The sequence below is a fragment of the Phascolarctos cinereus genome, unplaced genomic scaffold, assembly GCF_003287225.1.
Source record: "Phascolarctos cinereus isolate Bilbo 61053 unplaced genomic scaffold, phaCin_HiC Scaffold_5;HRSCAF=322, whole genome shotgun sequence".
Taxonomy (NCBI): Eukaryota; Metazoa; Chordata; class Mammalia; order Diprotodontia; family Phascolarctidae; genus Phascolarctos; species Phascolarctos cinereus.
Genome location: NW_027555958.1, coordinates 239076635 through 239096391, shown reverse-complemented (window position 1 = coordinate 239096391; position 19757 = coordinate 239076635). Strand labels below are relative to the sequence as shown.

Here is a 19757-nt window from a genome sequence, read left to right as displayed (position 1 = left end):
GAATGTTGAATGACTTTTGTTTTTAACATCGAAGTTCTTCTTTCAGTACGGCACCACTGACTCCTCTCTGTAACAAAGAGGTGTTTGGGGATAAAGACATGGCAGAACCCCTTAAGGAGCTCTGCCCACCGTATTAGCATTATAATAAACTTTTTGTCACCTGACTGGAAGACTGCTTGAGTTTGTGAATTCATTCCAGATGACCCTGTCCTATACATCTGTGCTTGGGAGGTCCCTGAATCTCTCAACCCGCATCAAAAGCGGATGTAATATTCCACACCCTTTATCCCTCCCCTTTCTACTCTGCGTTCTCTGGGATAGATTGCTCATTACGTTGAATTAGAGTTGGACATTATTGTAGTCTTCTGGTTCTGTTTTCTTTGCTCTGTATCAGTTTATGCAAGTCATCCCACGTTTCTTTGCATTCTTCATCATTTCTTACATTACATTTGTATGCCACAATTTGTGTACCATTCCCCAATCACTGGGTGCATCATTTGATTCCAGGGTTCTGCTATTGCAAAAATTCAGTACTCTGGAATATATGGAACTTTTCATTTTTCTTTGTCCTCTTTAGGGTGTATATAAACAGTAGTAGGATATGAGCAATTTAACAACTTTTTTTTTTCTAATTCCAACTTGTTTTCCAAGAGTTGGACCAATTCACAATTCCTCCAACAGTGTATTAAGGTGCCTATCTTTCTACAAACCTCCTAGCAATGACCGTTTCTATTTTTTATCACTTTTTCTACTTTGGTGGGTGAAAAGTAAAACCTCAAGAGTTATTTTAATATGCATTTCTCATAGAAATGATTTGGAGTGGGGCAGCTAGGTGGCACAGCAGATAGAACATCAGCCCTGGAATCAGGAGGACCTGAGTTCAAATTTGGCCTCAGACTCTTATTAGATGTGTGACCCTGGGCAAGTCACTTGACCCCCAATTGCCTCCAAAAAAAAGAAAGAAAGAAAAAGAAGAAGAAATTGATAGCGTTTGTCATTTTACAAAAAGCTGAATGATGTTTACCTGGAAGACAGATTTAGGTTAACAGATTATCTTGCCCTCACTAGAATTTGCCCAAAACTTCTGTACACCAGACATTGATAATAATTTAGCTGTAGAGGACAAAGTTATGGTTTTGCTTGGGTTTTATGATCCTTTCCTTCTCCCTCTTGAACAGCCAGCAACAGAGGTATCTGATCCTCCACAACTTAGCTATTTGGTATATACTTGGTGTGCTGAGTCCCTCTTCTGCCAGTTTTGACCTTGAAAGACATGCTGGTTTAGTTGTGTCATGGCTGTGGTCCGGGCAGAGCTGTGTTCATGTCTCTGTCCCTGAATACCTCATTAAGTCAAGTCAGAAAGAATTTGTTAAGCATCAGCTGTGTGCCAAGCACCACGCTGACCTCTGGGGATACAAAGAAAGGCAAAACCAGTTTCTGTTCTCAAGGACCTCAGTTTAATGGAGAAAACCTCATGCAAACTGTATGCAAATAGTATATATAAATGATAAATTGGAGATAATCTCAAATGGAAAGCACTAGCGTTAAGGTGGGTCACAAAACTTCTATAAAAGGTGGGCTTTTAGCTGAGATTTAAAGGAAGCCAGGAGACCAAGATAAGAGGAGAGAATTCCAGACAAGTGGTATGGCCATCGAAAAGGCACAGAGTTGGGAGTTGGAGCATCATTTTCCAGGAACAGCCAAGAGCCATTGTGACTGGATTGTAAATTATGTGGAGGGGGGGAAGTAAGGTGTAAGAAGACTGGAAAACTGAGAAGGAGCAAGTTTATAGAAGGGCTTCAAAAGCCAAACAGAATTTTACATATAACCCCTAAGATAATAGGGAGGTGGAGCTTTTTGAATGGAGGTGTGGTTGGAAAGAGGTAGGTATAACGTTGTTACACTAGCATTTTAGGAAGATCACTTTGATGGTTAACTGGAGGATGGACTTCATTGAGGACAGGCTTAAGACAGGAAGGCCATACAGAAGGATATTGTATTAGTTCAGGCATGAAGTGATAAGGACTTGTACTAGGATAGTGGTATTTGTCAAAGGAGAGAAGGGGACTTTGAGTTCTGTCTATAAAATTAAAGTTAGAATCAACAGCACTTGGCAACTGATTGATTGGATGTGGGAAGTGAGAGAGAAGTAGAGGAAGACCTAGGTTGTGAGCCTGGGTCAAGGGGGTGGATGGTGGTGCTCCACAATAGTAATAGGAAAGTGAGGAAGAAGGGAGAGTTCAGAGAGGGTAAAGAGGTAATGAGTTCAGTTTTGGACATGTTGAGTTTAAGATGTCTTTGAAACAAGCAGTTCAAGATATCTGATAGGTAGTTGGGGATGTGGGGCTGGAGGTTAAAAGAGAGGTTAGGGCTAGAAAGGTAGATCTGGGAATCATCAGCATAAAGATAATAGTTAAATCCGGGGAAGAAGATGAGATCACCAAGTGAAATAGCATAGAGGGAAAAGAGTGGAAGGCCCCAGGACAGTCTTGGGGGACACCTATGGTTAGTGGGTATGACATGGATGAAGATCCAGCAAAGGAAACAGAGAAAAAGTGGCCAGACAGGTAGGAGGAGAACAAGGAGAGAGTAGTGTCACCAAAACCTAGAGAGTTGAAAGGGTGAACACCTCTGTCAAAGGTGGCAGAAAGGGCAAAAATATGAAGATACGGGAGGTGAGCAGAAGCAGTGTCATCAGAAAGGGAAAAAGAAATCCATCTAAAAGGTGTCCTGGAACAAGGAAAGGGACCTTTAAAACCTAGAAAGAAGAGACTGTCGCGAAGACTATGAAAAGGGTGATGGACAATGTCAAAGGTTGCAGAGAGGTCAAGAAAGGTGAAGATTGGGAAAAGATCAGTCGATTTGGCAGTGAAGATAGCATTGTTAATTTTAGATGGAGCAGTTTCAGCTGAATGGTGAAGTCAGAAGCCAGACTGTAGAGGATAGAGAAGAGAAGGTGAAGAGAGGAAGTAGAGGCAGGCACCAACTGTAGATGGCTTTCTTAGTGAATTTAGCCCCCAGTGAGAGGAGAGATAGAAGCCGATAGCTAGCAAGAGAGGGGTTTTTGGAGCCATGTGTTCGTAGGCAGTGGGGAAGTATCCAATGGACAGGGAGAAATTGAATATTAGTGGGAGAATGAGGACTGATAGAAGAGGAATCTGCTGGAGAAGGTAGAATGGAATGAGATTAAAGGTGCATATGGAAGGGCTAACCCTGGAAAAGAGAAGAGCCACCTCTTCATAAGAGACAAAGATTAAAGAAAAGATAGTGATGGAAAGCATCTGAATGATTCAAATAAGAGAGAGCTCTCAGCAAATCACCTCAGTTTTTTTCAGTGAAATATGAAGCAAGATTCTTAGCTGAGAGGGTTGGGGGAGAGGGAGGCATGAGAGGTTTGAGGAGGGATGAAAAAGTTTTTAAAAGCCACTGTGGTGAGTGGAATAATGAATCGAGGCGTAGAAGGATTGCTTTGCCATAGCGAGGACCTATTTGAGACTATGTAACATAAATTTGTAGTGAACCCAGTCTGCATGGTTTCATGGTTTTCTTCAACTTCATTGAGTAGGAGCGTGTGAGTAGGAGCAAAGAGCGTGAATGGTGGGAGTAATTCAAGGCTTGAGGCTCGTCAAGGAATGTTTATCCAGAGGATCAGGGACAAGGAGAATAAGGTAGAGTTGGATTGGCTCACCAAGATGGAGAGTGGAGAAAAGTGTGGTTAGTGCAGGGGTGATGGCCTGGGAAAGAACTAGTCAGTTAGAATGATTAGCGGTCACAGTGAGGATTGGGGTTAGAGGTTGCAAAGCAGAGGAAAAGGTGGAATGACAGCAGATTATGATGAGATAAAGGAATTTCAGAGTTTGTGGAAGTGGAGTTTTTTTGTGGGTGCTGATGAGATCAAAGGTATGGCCATCTTTGTGTGTAGCTGAAATGGGTTGGAGGACTCATGGGAAATGAGTAAATTAAGGAACTGGGGAGTTAGTTCCGTGAGAGAATATCAGTATGTGTGTTGAACTTCCATAATATGAAGGCAGATGAGGGAAAGACTGTGAGTCAGGCATTGAACTCTCTGAGGAAGGAAAGCAGGAGTCCTGGAGTTCAGTAGATAACAGCCTCCAGAATCTTGAGCGGTTCATACCTACATATATATACACATACACATATATATTAAACAAACCTTGAAGGAGAAGTAAGTTACTGAATAATGGTGATTGAGAGAATCTGGAAGTGACAGTGGGAACAAGGAGTATTCCAATTCTCTCATCATGACTAGTGAATCAAACGATGGCCTCTGGTTAAACTAGGTGCTCAGGCGTGAGGTTAGATAAGTGCATTCTGTGGCCTGCAGACTAGAATGCTTCAGAACATGAAATTATTTTTTTCTTTTTATGTTTTGGGTCTTGTTGTTGTTGTTGTTGTTGTTGTTGTTGTTGTTTTTTGGTATTTTGCTAGGCAGTGGGGTTAAGTGACTTGCCCAGGGTCACACAGCTAGTGAGTGTTAGATGTCTGAGGCCGAATTTGAACTGAGGTCCTCCTGACTCCAGGGCTGGTGCTCTATTCACTGCGCCACCTAGCTGCCCCTAGAACATCAAATTCTTGATGTGGGCAGGAATCATATAGACACATACCCTGCCTACTTAATATCAAGCTGGTCAAGAGCTAAGTAAAATTAAGAGACAAGGATCCAAAGGATTCTGCAAAGACTAACTTTCACCTTTGAATCAAGTGACTGAGGGCAAGATAATTTATGATGTTCACATTAATCATCTGCTTATTAATTCTTTGATGTAAAAGCTCACAACTTGAGCCTAATTTTCTTATTTCCTGAGGAATTTTAAGTTCTGTCCTCTTCGTGCGCTGGTGATAAGTGATTTTGGGAATGGCAGCAGATGGAGTTCTATGCATTTGGGCTGATTGCCTGTATGTAAATCTTTGCTGCCCTTAGCCTGGTACAATTCTGGAAATTAACAGAGGACATTTCCCTCCAGGTTACTCACCTTTCACCTGCCCAAATGACCTTTTACAATTTAAAACAATTTTTTTTTCCCTAATGGAGAAAGGTGTCAGGGAGAGAAAATAAGTACTTATTATAAATTGAAAAAAAAAATTTAAAAATCTAATCTGGCAACAACTACCCCTGGACCCAGCAAAGCAACAGAGTATAAAAAAAAATAACTGGACTGAAGAATTCCACTGCCCTCTTGCCAAGTGTGAGAAGAGAGTCAGATGTATGGAAGTTGAGGGGAGTGAAGCAGGATTAACCTTCTGTGCACTTACAGATCTCACTTCTTCTCCCTGATGGAGGGAGCAGGTAAATTTTCTGATAAGGTTATTAATCTTTGTAAAGTTGGAAAGTGCATTTTAATCCTTTCTCCCCCACATATTTCAGTGATATTTATTAAGCTCTTACTGTGTGCATGTACTAGGTCACCTGGGGATACAGTGAAGCTTGACATTGGTCCCCACCTTCGAAGAAATTATGATCTTGTTGAGAAAATGAGACTTAACACACAATGAAAATACCAATGAACAATTTTAAGGTGATATTAATAACTGCATGATTTGATACAGACTGTATTAAGAGAACTAATGCAATTCAAAGGGAAAATTCACATAGAAGGTGATGGACACAAATGGGTAAAAATGAGGTCAACAGACACCTGGACAGAGGAAGAGATGTAGCTGTGACAGAGGATAAAGAACAATATGTATACTGGGATGGAAAGGTGCCGCATCCCCAACTCCCAAACCCACTTGAGAGTAGCGAGTGTGGTACGGTGGAAAGAAGGCTGATTTTGGAGTCAAAACATCTGGATTTGGTTCTCAGTTTTGCTACTTATTACTTATATGACCGTACTCCTCATCTGTGAAATTAAGAGGTTAGACCTTTTGGATTACCTTCAAGGTGCTTTTCAGCTCTAAAACTATGGTCCTGTGAGATTGCCTGGCTTAAGAATAGGAAGGTAATGGTCCTACAGGGCAGGCTGAGACATTTCAATCAGCTGTCTAATGTTTCTGAAACACTCTTGTATTGTAGTTCATTGAGTTTTTATTTGACTGAGGAGGAAGCTGAGCCACAGTGGTATTAAGTGACTTATACAAAGTCACATAGCTAACAACCAGCAGAGCTAAAATTTAGTCCCGAGTATTTTGATGCCAAATCCCTGGCTCTTTCAACAGTCCTGTGAGGTAGGTAGTACAGATATTTCATAGGTGAGGAAACTGAGGCTAAGATCAAATGCTCTTTTACGTCAAAGAACTGTTATCTTGTGAAAGATGCTTGGAACAATTCATTTTATTTGCAGAGTAGCCTGGAAGTGAGTTAAAGGTGAAAATCTTATCATAGGCACTATAAAGTCAGGCAATTTTGCTTTTAAATCCCTTTGTAGGTAACAGCTGGAGAGAAAACAGGAGTTGTTCCCACCTGCTCCCTGCCCCCCCCTTCCCTCCCACTGCTCCCAGATGCTCATGCCATCCATTCTGCCCTGCATGTTGCTGGATTTTATTTCTCCTTTCACTTCCCCTCAAGGAAACCTTCCATTTGTGTTTGGCTTTGCAGGGTTTGGAAAAACAGCATGGGGAAAAGGACCTGAAGGAGCAGCTGGCACAGGCCCTGCAGGAGGTAACTTATCTGTTGCCACTGGGCTGAGATTGTTCCATCAACTGTAGAGCAGGGGGTGCAGCCAAGCCTTGCATGACTGATGGCTGCTTCTCCCACTTATCCACCATGTCCACTGCACCTCCAGTCTGTCAAATGGAGCAGATGGCAGCTGCTCACACCATCAGTTCGGAGATGTGGAGCCCCACAGACATGCCAGGCCTCAGCACGAAAGCCTACAACTTCATTTGAGCAGTCCTTCCTCTAGCAAAATGGACTAAGAGCCTCTGAGGAATTGTGAGGCTCATGGGTTGGGGCAGACTGTGCAATTAGAAAAGTAAAGGGAAAAAACGTCAGCTGTGCCTGGGCTGTAAGGCCTATTGCTGCCCTTGCTGACCTCACCCATTCAGAGCTGTAGCCAGCCGAAGATGGGGACCTCAGTGATTAGCAGAAAATGGCAATTAAACATTTCAGGCCAATTTGAGAATGTTCAATTTAAGGATCAGTGAAGCAGATCAATTTACTGAAAGGACAAGAAGCTACAGGTTCACAGGGTTGAAATCTTGATAAAGGTTCCTTGTAATTTAGTTCATTTATTTTAACTGCTCACTGTTTTCTTCCCTGGTTCTTTCTATAAGTTTTGTTGAATCTTTGAAAACTTGCCTCATCCTTCCTTTATTCATCCTGAATACAAGTCAGATGTAAGTTTATCTTATGGTCAGAGCATAGGGTAATAAGAAAATGGATTCAGGCCTCATTAACAAAGATTAACATTAGAATAAGAATTTGTACTAATAGAGAGTTCCCAGAAAGTTTAACTCCATGTTCTTCTTTCTTAGCCTGTGGGCCAGTCTTCTAGGAGAAACAGTGTCACATTATCAGCACCAGAGAACACCCAGAACTTCCCAAGTAGAACATATAAATGCCATTAGGGAAAAGAATGTTGAAGAAGTCAGTGCTGTCTTCGTTTTCTTTTCAAGAGAAGACTTTTTTGTCTTCGAAAGTTATTTGTTTGTGTATTCCCTACTGCAGGTTTCTGTAGCAGGATCACATTTGCTGAAAACCTTATTTGAGGTTGATTGGAAAAAAAAGTTAAGTTCCACTATTTGAAGACACCATAGGAATATCTGATCTCCCCTCATATCTTTTTATTCTCTCGAGAAATACACAGCTCCCTTTATTACCTTGTGTTGGAACAAAGAGCAACTGCTGTGTGCTCGGGTACTTGGCTTGTGGATACTTCTCAGCTTACAATTTAACAAATTTTAGCCACTTCTCACCACCAGTGTTGAGAAGCAGCCTGTTATTTACCATTCTTGTTATTTACCAGATTTAAAGGGATCATCGTAATTTAAATTTATGTAGTTCTTTTAAAGGGGGGAAAAACCACTGGAGTGCCTTTGCAACTATAATCTGACTTTATTTCTGCATCAGGCCTGTGAGGTATGTCAGGCAGGTATGTCCCCGCTTTGCAAATGAGGAAACTGAGGTTTATATACAGGTAGAGTGGCAAAGTCAAGGCAACAGCCTAGTGTTCTTTATTGAATGGTTTATATTTTACCCCTAGTTAATGATTATTACTGTGATATAAATTTGTGTTGAATTTGTGAATTTCTTTTCTGCTAATTGTTTAAATTGCATTTGCAACTGCAGATTCATGCCCAGTGCAAGCCTTAAGTCACTCTCTGTAATGTACAGCATGGCAACTTTGAGAAATAAAATGGAAGCTCCCTGTTGCTGCTCCCTTCTTGACTTCTAGCAGATACTAGTGGTATTCAGCTTTCTGGCAGCACATGGATTGAGGGAGTAGCCAGGATGGCATTGGCTAAAGTAGTTTCTTTGGGATGGTTTTCTCTTTCAACCAAAATGCTTACTTGGACTTTCTGGATCCTCGGTTCCCTTTAATGTTTTCTAAAAGCCAAACAGTTGATATCTGGCTTCCTAGTGATATCTAATATCACTACTGATAGTCCCTCAAAGTCCAGTAAATCCCTTAGCAGAAAGTCTCTCAACAAGAGAATGAATTGTTCTTCACTCTGTTTGAAGACCTCATATGATGGGGGTAGCCACTACCTTGTAAGGCCCATTGAGATATTTATAATTGCCAGGAAATTTTTCTTTATGCTGAACCAAAGCCTGCCTTTCTGCAGCTTGTATCTCCTAGTTCTGCGTTGGACTTGGAGTTAGAAAAGGTGTTCTGGCCCTGGCTTCTGCCTCTTATTAACTGTGACCCAGACCAAGTGATATAAACTCATTGAATCTCAGTTTTCTCATGTATAAAACAGGGATAAAAATACCTGCCTGGCCAATTGTACCAGAAGTCTTGTGAAGATTAAATTAACATACAAAATGCTTTGGAAACTGTAAAACAGTATATAAATGTAAGATGAAGTTATTATTATTTCTTTACTGGTTATAGGATCTCTGATTGCTCTCTTTTCTCTCTCTCCTACTCTCCTTCAAAAAATTATGGGGCGAAGGGGTGGCTAGGTAGCACAATGGATAGAGCACAGGCCCTGGAGTCAGGAGGACCTGAGTTCAAATCCGGCCTCAGACACACAACACTCGCTAGCTGTGTGACTATGGGCAAGTCAGTTAACCCCAATTGCCTCACCAAAAAAAAAGGTTACTAAAAAATGATGGGGAGAGATTTGTAAGAATCCAAGAAAGGAAGGATTTTAATAAAATTGTGCATTTTCAGTGAACTGTAGAACAGAGAACACAGTGGTGGGCTGCTAATATGTGAGTATTTTAGAGACGGGAGGACACGTTAAAGGCTGGGTTAAATTTATATCTGGATGTATTTCTGCAGCATCACGTTCTAATGGAAGAGTTAAGTCGGAGCAAGAAGGACTTTGAAGCAATCATTCAAGCCAAGAATAAAGAACTGGAACTGACCAAGGTACTGAAATTGTGATTTCAGTGTCAATAAATTAGCAGTTATTAAGTGAGTATTGTGTGCCAGATACTGTGCTAAGCACTGGGGATACAAAGAAAGACAGAAGACAGACTCTGTCTGCAAAGGAACTCACAGACTAATGGAGACAACAAGTGAACAATTGTGTACAAACAAGCTAATATGCAGGATAAATAGTGAATAATCAGCTGAGGAAAAGCGCTAGAATTACGATGGGTCAAGGGATCTCTTCCTATAGAAGGGGGGATTCTTTTGGGGACTTGAGGGAAGTCAGTAGGTGATAAGGGGAGAACATTCTGAGCATGGGGAGGACAGCTGGAGTCAGGAGATAGAGTGTCTTGTTTGAAGAACGGCAAGGAGACCATTATCACGGGAGGTGGGGTGTGGGTGTTGGTGTTGGGGGTGACAGAGTCAGACCTGTGCTTTAGGAAAATCATTTTGGTGGCTGAATAGAAGATGGACTGGAATGAAGAGAGACTTGAGGCAGGCTGACCCACCAGCAGGCTATTGCAGTAGTCCGGGTGTTAGGAAATGGGACTTGCTGGGTAGGGACCTGCACTAGGGTGGTGATAATATCAGAGGAGAGAAGGTATTATATTCAAGAAATGTTACAAAGGTGAAATCAATAGGCTTTGGATATGGGATGGTGAGAGATTGTGAGAAGTAGAGGATGATGTGTAGGTTTTGAGCCTCGCAGCTAGGAAGATGGTGATTTCCTTAACAGTAATAAGGAGGTTTGGAAGGAGTTGAGAATTTGGGATAGGGTAGAGTTTAGGGGGAGTGATAATGAATTCCCTTTTGGACATACTGAGTTTAAGCTATATAGGACATCCAGTTTGAGATGTCCAATAAGTTGTTGGAGATTTGAGACTAGAGGTCAGCAGAGAGGTTAGGGCTGGATAAGCAGATTGTAGAATCATCAGTATAGACATGATAATTGAATCCAGGGAAGCTGATGAGATCGCCAAGTGAAATAGTATAGAGGGAAAAGAGAAGAGGGCCCAGGACACAGCCCTGTGGGCCTCCCATGGTTAGTGGATAAGACTGGATGAAGATTCAGGAAAGAAGGCATTAGATAGGAGAACTAGGAGAGAGGGATGTCCTAAAAACCTCCAGAGAAGAGAATATCAAGGGCAAGAGAGTGATTGATGATGTTAAAGATTTCAGAGCTGTCAAGAGGAATGAAGATTGAGAAGAGGGCATTGGGACAATTGTGAGATAATTGATAACTTTGTAGAGAGCAGTTTTGGTGAAATGATGAAGTTGGAAGCCAGACTGTAGGGACTTAACAGTGAGAGGAGAGGAAACTGAAGGCACATAATTTGTTTTTTAGTAGCATCCCAACACCCTACAATGGAATGGTTATTAGAGCAAATACTCTGGCTTCTCCTCAGTGCAGGGGAAATGTCAGTTGTATGGGTCCCAGGGATATCCTGAACATGAGAGAACATTGATGTTTTTATTTTTCCACCAAAAGGCAAATTGCCAGAATGTTGATGCTTACTCTCTGTTTAGTACTTTTGTCTCTAGTGGTTAGTTATTCAGCTACTTCAGTGAGATTAATTCTGGATATATAGTATGGACAGTCACGCAGAGATGCTAGTTGCAACCATGGGAGCTAAGATAACTGAGAGAAGAGGGTAGAGGGAAGAGGAGGCCCAAGATAGAGCCTTAGGCAACACCTCCACTTAGTGGGTGGGAAATGGATGATAATCCAAAGGAAATGAGTGAGTTATTGGAAAGAGAAGAACCAATTTAGAATAGCATACCTAATCCCAGAGAGGAGGGAAGATCCAGGAGGCAGAGGTGGTCAACAGTTGTGAAGAGTTCAATTCAAGTACAGTGATGAATGAGAAAAGGACATTGTACTTAAAGGTGAAGAAATCATTGGAAACCTTGAAGAGAATAGTTTTACTTGAGTGGTGGTATCAACCAGATTACAAAGTAGATGAAGAAGTGAATGAGAAATAAGGAAATTGAAGCAGTGAATATAGACAGTCCCCCCCCCCCCCTTAAATTTGGCTTTGAAAGGGAGAAGAGAGGGGAATAGTTTAAGACTGGGGTTGGGAACCTGCAGCCTCGAGGCCACATTTGGCCTTCCTTGCATGTGGCCTTTTGATTGAGTCTAGGTTTTACAGAACAGATCTTTTTATTAAGGGGATTTGTTCTGTGAAGTTTGGATTCAGTCAGAGGGCCGTACTTGAGGACCTAGAGGGCCACATGTATCCTCGAGGCTGCAGGTTCCCCACCCCTGGTTTGGGAAATGACAGGTCTAAGTTTTTGTTTTAATTTTTTTATTATAACCTTGACTAACATCAACAAACACGAACAGTTTAATATTCAAAAAACAGAGAGGATTGGATGTGAAACTGTGGGTTTCCATTATGTCTGATTTACTTTTATATTTTTTAAGTTTATATTAAATTTAACACGATGTTTAAATACAATCCTGTTTTTTTGTATCACTACCACTATCAACTCCACTGCCCCTTGTCTTGCCCCAAATAGAAGTTGTCCTCAGATCAGCAAAATTTCTGTAATATTTCAGGCTATGCAGGCCAAGAGGCAAAATTGAGGCTATTACATAGGTATTTATATAATGAGAGAAAACACATTTCCACAGACTTTTTATTAACAGAATTCAAAATATAAAAATTGAGTACAATTTTTTGAAATACAGATCCCCTAATGAGAAGAATAGAATTCTTTTTTGGGGGATAACTTTTTACTGAATTGGGGTTCAGAATTAGTGTTCGTCTTTGAAAATGCCTTTTCACATAAATAGGTACTGGCAAATACTGATAGCAATCCGTAAGTGTATAATTTTAAGTGAGTGTTTTATTGCTTGATTAGATTCTTCTCTTGATTTTTGCCTTTTAGCATGCCATTGCATTGTAGATTAATCACTTCCAATTCAAAGTTAGGTGGAAGCTCCTCAACTTCACAGTTAAAATGGGTTTTGAAATATGAAAATCAGAAATACACTGCTGGAACTGTAGTCTGAGATTGGAAAATTAAATTCACTGCAAGTCTATGTGGAATTGTAGATCTCAACTCATGTTTTAACTTGACAGCATAGGAAGTACATAAAGGAGCTTGACATTACCTGTAATTCAAACAACATAACTTGTTGTCAAATTGGTTTTATTGCAGCATGTTTCACATATAAGCACTGTTTTGCCTTGTAATTTTAAATTGAATTCACTGGGAAAAATTAGCAAGTCTGCAGCAAAAGCCATTCAGTGTTCAGTTAATAATGGTTTCATGTGGTTCTTCTCATTCAGAAAAATTCAGTCTCAGTCCTGAGCTCAAAAAATCATAATAAAATTTCCCCCCCCTTCTTTTCTTGTTAACATGATGGGTATGCCATGGTAATAAAATATGAATTAAAATGTCATAGTATGGTGATACGCATGGCACTTGAAATACTGTCATTTTATAACTATGTCACTGTGATTTAGAGTGTACCAAAAAGCATTTCAAAGCAGGGAGAGTGTCACATATGGGCTCTATCACAACTTCTCAACCCTGTCATTGTAGTGTGAAAACAACAATAGACAATATGTAAACAAATGAATGTGTCTGTGTTCCAATGAAACTTTATTAATGGACACTGAGATTTGAATTTCATATAATTTTCACATGTCATGAAATATTCTTTTTTTTCCAGCCATTTAAAAATGTAAAAACCGTTCTTAGGTCATGGATTTCACAAAGACAGGCTACAGGCTAGATATGGCCTGTGAGTCATGATTTGCTTAACCTTGGTCTGGGCAAGGAGAGAAGGGCATCCTCTTCTCAGGGACCGTAGCAAAGAAGAGAATGGGGAATGACAGTAGAAATCTGAGGTATGGAGTAGGAGAGGAGGTTCAGTGTGGATGGAATGATGGTAATTGACAGCTCTTGGTCAGTAAGCATTTATTTAGTGCGTCTTATGGTCTAGGAACTGTGTTGAATGCTGGGGCAAAAGATAGTTCTGAAAGCCTGAAGAAGGGCAAATGTCTTGATTTTAAAAAAACAAAAAATAATAGAATCTATATCATAGGCCAGTGACCTCAACTTCAATTTCTGGCAGCTATAAAATTAATTTTTTTAGTTATCAAATTTTATCTTTTTTATTGAGAACTTTTATTTTAAAGTCACATTTGTTTCTGAATGTTTGTCCCTCTCCCCCACCCAATAAGCCATCCCTGAAGGTATTCTCGACTTCTCTAGTCCCCCACCTCTGCAGTGAAGGGAGGAAGGTATGTTTTCTGAAGCCGAGGTATATTTCCCTGAAGCCAAATTTAGCCGTTATCTTGAATAGATCATTAAAGAGATAAAGAGATGGTTATGGTGGAAACATAGTTTAAAAGAGTGCTGGATTGTGAATCAGAGGACTGAGGTGCAGATCCCAACTCTACTCCTAAAATGACTGTAACTTTGGGCAAGTCTCTGAGAGGGTCTGTAAAATGAAGGGGTTGGGGGAAGGAGAGCAGTGTTACATAGCCTCTGTAATTTCTTTTTTTTTCTTTCTTTTTCTTTCTTTTTTTTTTTTTTTTTGGCTAGGTAATTGGGGTTAAGTAATTTTGCCCAGGGTCACACAACTAGTAAGGATTATATGTCTGAGGTCAGATTTGAACTCAGGTCCTCCTGACTCCAGGGCCGGTGCTTGATCCATTGTGCCAGCTTGGTGCCCCATTGCAATTTCTGATCATGCAGAAAAGGAAGCATGCTTTTCTAGGGAATAGGTCATGCCACAGTAGCCTATTTCCTTTTGTTTTGGGCAGAATTACTTAAACAAGTAGATCTGGAGAATACTGTAGATAGTTTAACCTAGATTCTAGCAGTGTTCTTATTCTTGGGGAAAAGTTGGAGAACTGTAGGGATAGATGGTAATAATAGTTAGATGGATTCAGAACTAATTGGTCAGACCCAAGAGTAGCTAATACCAGCTTGGCAGGAAGTCTCCAGTGGAATATCTCAGGGATTTGTATGGCTGTGTGCTGGTTGAGGATTTGGATGAAGGCAGAGATACCATAATTAGCTTTCCAAATGACATAAAGCCAAAAGGTATGAGAGAATCAAGTTCCAAAAAGATCTCTGAAGAGGCTAGAACATTGGATTGAACCTAATTAGATGAAATTTAAGTATGGTAAATATAGAGTCTTTCGGGTTTAAAAAAATCAACTTTACGACTACAAAATGATGAAAGCATAGTTATAAAGCAGTTTGTCTGGAAAAAGACCTAGGAGTTTTTAGTGATTGAAGCCTTAGTATGAGTCAACAAAGGGACATGACAGCCAAAAAAGGCTCGTGCAGTCTTGGACTGCAAGACTCCATGAAGAGGCTGGCTTCCAGGAATAAGAAGGTGGTAGTTTCCCTGTACTCTTCCCTGCAAGGCATGTCTAGAGTATTGTGTTCTCTTCTGGGTGTCACGATTTAGGGTGATGATAAAATGGAGTATCCAGAGAACAGCAGCCAGGATGGTGAAGGGTCTTCATTCCATACTACATGAGGATTGAGTGAAGAAGCTGGGGATGTTTACCCTAGAAAAGAGAATACTTGGGGATGAGGGATGGGTGCTTGGGGGTGGGGGACATGATATTTGAAGAGGTATGATATGGAAGAGGGATTGGATTTGTTTTGCTTGGCCCTGGAAGGCAGAACTAGGAGCAACGGATGGTAGTTAAAAATCAGTCAGTTTAGGTTTGATGTCAGAAAAAACTTTCTTGCAATTAGAGCTTTCTTAAAGTGGTATGAGCTCCCTTAGGAGTTGGATTCTTCCTCATGGAAGGTTTTAAAGCACAAGTCAGATGATCACTTGTCAGGTATGTTGTGGTAAGGATTTATTTTTAAGTATAGGTTGAATTAAATGTATGCTGAAAAGCCTTCCAGTTGCAAAACTCTTATTTCTGTGACTATTTCCAAGTGCATCTTTTCCCCTGCTGCATTGTTAGCACCTTGAGATCAGGGTTTGTGTCTTCTGTCTTGATATCCTTAGTGCCCATAAGAGTATCTATGTGTCTAGGTTATTAATACATTTTTTTTTACACTTTGAAAAAATAAATTTCTTATTGAATCTTTTTTCTACATCAGTCACTTCCCAATAGAACTCTCCATTGTAACAAATAAAATGAAGCAACCCATTGGCCATAAATATCTGACAACATATGCTCCAATTTGTTTATTTTTAATAAATTTTTATTGATTTTTATAGCATGTAATTTTCCTTAATATTCATTCCCTTCTCCTTCCCAGAGAGTAATCTCATATAACAAATAATATTTTTGTATAAAAAAAGAAGAAAATGAGCATAACTGATCAATACATTGAAGAATTATGATTATGTAAGCACTATAAAACACTTGTGGACTTACCACCCCTACAAAACAGTGGGGATGTCTTCTTATAGCTTTTCTTTTTGAGCCATGTATACTCTTTTGTTATTTTGCAGTATTAGTTTGTGTAGATCTTTCCATATTTTTCTGTATTCATCACATTCAACATTTCTTGTAGCATTGATTACATTCATGAACCCTAATTTGTTTAGCCATTCCCCATTCAATAGACATCTGCTTTGTTTCCAATTCTTTGCTAATACAGAAAATGTTACTATAAATATTTTGGTGTATATAGACTTTCTTATCATTGGCTTCCTTGGAGTCTTAGTTTAATAATAGAATCTTTGGGTCAAGCATATGGAAATTTTGTCACTTTATTTGCATATTTCCTAATTCTTTTCCATAATGTTTGTATTGATTCACAGCTCCACAAACAATTCACTTATGGGACTCTTTTTCCCACAATCCTTCCTGCATTGACTATTCCCATCTTTTGTCATCTTTGCTAATTTGTAGGGTATGAGGTAAAACCACAGAGTTGTTTTGATTTGATTTGCATTTCTTTTATTATTACTGATAGGGAGCATTCTTTCATCTGATTGTCAGTAGCTTGCAATTCTCCTTTTGTGAACTGTCCATATCCTTTGAACATTCTTTTAGTCTTATAAATAAATGTGGTTGTTTGTGCATATACATATACTCATGTATCTGTTAATTGATTCTTTATCTTGGATATTAAGTCCTTATCAGAAAAATGTGATACAAAAAAGTTTTTCCCATTCAACTACTTTCCTTTTCCTGGGTGTACTCATTTTGTTTGTGCAGAAGCTTTTTAGTTTCATGTAATCAGTTATCTTTTTTATCTTTTGTAATTGTTTCTGTAACCTGTTTAATTAAGGATACATCTCCAACCCATAGCTGTGAGAGTTATGTGATGTTTCTCTTTAACTTTTTTATAGTATGATCTTTAATATTAATCACATCTATTTAGAATGTATTGTGGAATATGGTGTAAGGTGTTGTTGTAAGCCTAATTTGTGCCAAAAACTTACCAATTTTCCCAAAAGCTTTTCATTGAATAGGATGTTCTTTCCTTAGTAATTTATGTTTTTCCAGGTTATCAAACACTAGTTTATTGAGTTCTGTTGTTTCTGATTCTTCATTGTATAGTGTGTTGTCATTTTACCTCTCTTTTTTAATACCAGATGGTTTTGATGAGTGTTACTTTGTAATATAGTTTGAGCTAGTCCTCCTCTGTCCATTCCTCTTTTCTTTATTTTCCATGCTATTCTAGAATTTTTTTTTCCAAATGACTTTTGTTATTCTTTTATCAACTTCTGCTAAGTAGCCCTTTGAATATTTCGTTGACATAGCATTAAAACAGTAAATTAACTTGGGTGGTATTGTCATTTTTATGATACTGGCATGGTCCAGCTTTGAGTACTGAATATTCTTCCAGTTTAAATTGTTCTTTATTTCTTTAAGGACCATTTTGTAATTGAATATGTGAATATTTTTTGTGGTTTGTTAGATTTATCTCCAGGTATTTTATGAATTTTGTAATTTTTTGGAATAGGATTTCCTTTTCTATTATTGCTTCTTGAGTTTTGTTATTATTATATAGAATACTATTGATTATGAAGGGCTTATATTGTAGCCTGCAAAACCTTTGTTAAAGCTTTTGTCTCAGTGAGTATCTCTGCTGGTTCTCTATGATTTTCTAAGTAAACCATAGTATCATCAGCAAATAGGCACAGTTTTGTCAACTCTTTACCTAGCTTTATTCCTTTAATGTACATCTCTTTTCTTATTCTTATTGCTAGCATTTCAGAACTGTGTCAAATAATCATAGAGAAGATGAGCATCCTTGCTTTAGTTCATATTTATTGGGAAAGGTTCTCGTGTACCCCCATTGCATATGATGCTTGCTTTTGATTTTAGGTAGATACTTTTTATGATGTTTAAAAAAAAGATACCTCTGTGCTTATACTTTAAGGGATTTTTTAACATTAATGAGTATTGTACTTTCTCAAAGGCTTTTCCCACATCTTTTGAGAAAATCTTATGGTTTTGGATGTTTTTGGTTTTAGTATAACTTAATTATGTTGATTATTTTCCTATTGTTAAACCATTCATGCATCTCTAGTATATTCATTGTGGTCATGATGAATGATTTCATGGATGAATCACTATAGTCTGTTTGACAGGATTTTATTTAAAACCTTTGAATCGATATTCATTAATGATTAATGATTCATTAATAATTGAAATACATTAATTAATAAAAAATTCCTGTGTTTTTTTCCTTCCCTGCTTTAGTTATTTTTCTTATTTTACATTTGTCTCATTAAAGGAATCTAATAGCTTTCTTTCTCAATTTTTGAGAATAGTTTTTATATTATTGTCACTAATTATTCTTTCAAAGTTTGATAGAATTCTCCTTTGAATCTATCAGCACTCAGTAAATTTTTGTTAAATGCAATTGACTCAAATCTCTTCCTTCAGGTAGATATATAGTATTATTTTAATGGGTGACGCAGCTGAAGTCCAGGGAGGTTTAACCCACCCAGGATGACATACCCATAAGTCATCGAAGACATAATAGACCCCAGGTCTTCTGCCTTCTAGTGCAGTGTTCTTGGCAAAAGTGTACCACGTAGATAGTAGCTCTTTAATGACTCTCTTCTGGTGGAGTGTTTCATCATTGTTCAGGAATAAGTATATTTCTTGAAAAACCAAGGTTTTCACTAATTCTAAACTTGGACTAAGTAAGCTTATTGTCTTGCTTTAGTGTCTGCAATGTTACAAGTACCATCTCAGATTTCTAATGAAGAGTAGTATCCGCCTACAAAACAGTTTAGTACCTTTTTAATTTAGCATGATGAGAGAAGAAAAATTAAAGTTTTGTTTAAGAAAAGAAAAAAAACAGGAAAAGAAATTTTAAAAAATTGAACTCAAAGAAAGCCTACATTTAGTATGACTTTTGAGAAGTAGTAACTCTTGGAAGTGGGCTGTTCCATTTGAATCATTCTAGTATTTTAACTCCACTTCTTGTCTTGTTTAATCAGTAATCAATCAGTAGTTCTCCTAGTGATAAATAGAGTTGTATACTTTTGCAGGAAGAAAAAGAGAAAGTGAGAGCGCAGAAGGAAGAGGTTCTAAACCAGATGAATGATGTACTAGAAAATGAGCTTCAATGCATCATTTGCTCGGAACACTTCATTGAGGTAATAACAAGGGATAGGGACTCTTCACCTCCCCACCCCATCATCTGCTTTTGTGTGTGTTTGTTTTTATTTGTGAATCTCACATGCCAAATAAAATGAGCATTTATGTGTACAAGGTAGAATAAAAGAATGAAATTGTATATAAAAATTGCAAACCTCTAACACATACATTTTGTTTTTCTTTCTAAGTATGTAATAAATTTGATGTATGACCTTCAAAGCTATCCTGATTTCATTTTTGGGGGGGAATCCTTTTGCTATTCTGCCTCTTCCTCTCACCTCTGTCCCCTTCAGATTTAAAAGAAAAGAAAAACCCTTGTAACAGATATGCATAGACAAGCAAAACAAAGTCCCGTGATGGCCAGCTCCAGAAATATATGTCTCATTCTGCCCCTTGAGGCCATTAGGAAGTGAGTAATATGCTTCATCACCTGCCCTGTGGAATTTTGGTTGGTTATTACATTTATCAGACTTCTTAAGTCTTTCAAAGTTCTTTGTCTTTACAATTTTATTATTGTATAAGTTGTTTTCTTATATGTGCTCACTTCATCCTGTGTCAGGTAATACAAATCTTCCCTAGTTTCTCTGAACACCCTCCTTTTATTTTTTCTTACGGTGCAATATTATTGCTTTACCTTCGTATACCATAAATTTGTTTAACCATTCCTCAATTGATGGCCATTCTTTTAATTTTC

General features: G+C 38.7%; 1 protein-coding gene across 5 annotated transcripts in view; it reads left to right on the top strand.

The window, feature by feature from the left end:
* Positions 1 to 19757, top strand: part of RNF8 (ring finger protein 8) — a 79870-nt gene that overhangs the window by 31798 nt on the left and 28315 nt on the right. For 3 of the 5 annotated variants that reach the window (XM_078155393.1, XM_020999428.2, XM_020999432.2), the window contains exons 4-6: positions 6557 to 6619; positions 9408 to 9497; positions 18955 to 19062. In XM_078155393.1, the coding sequence (XP_078011519.1) occupies positions 6557 to 6619; positions 9408 to 9497; positions 18955 to 19062 (261 nt within the window). The remainder of the gene's footprint in view (positions 1 to 6556; positions 6620 to 9407; positions 9498 to 18954; positions 19063 to 19757) is intronic. The other 2 variants (XM_020999429.2, XM_020999431.2) reach the window with 2 other exon arrangements.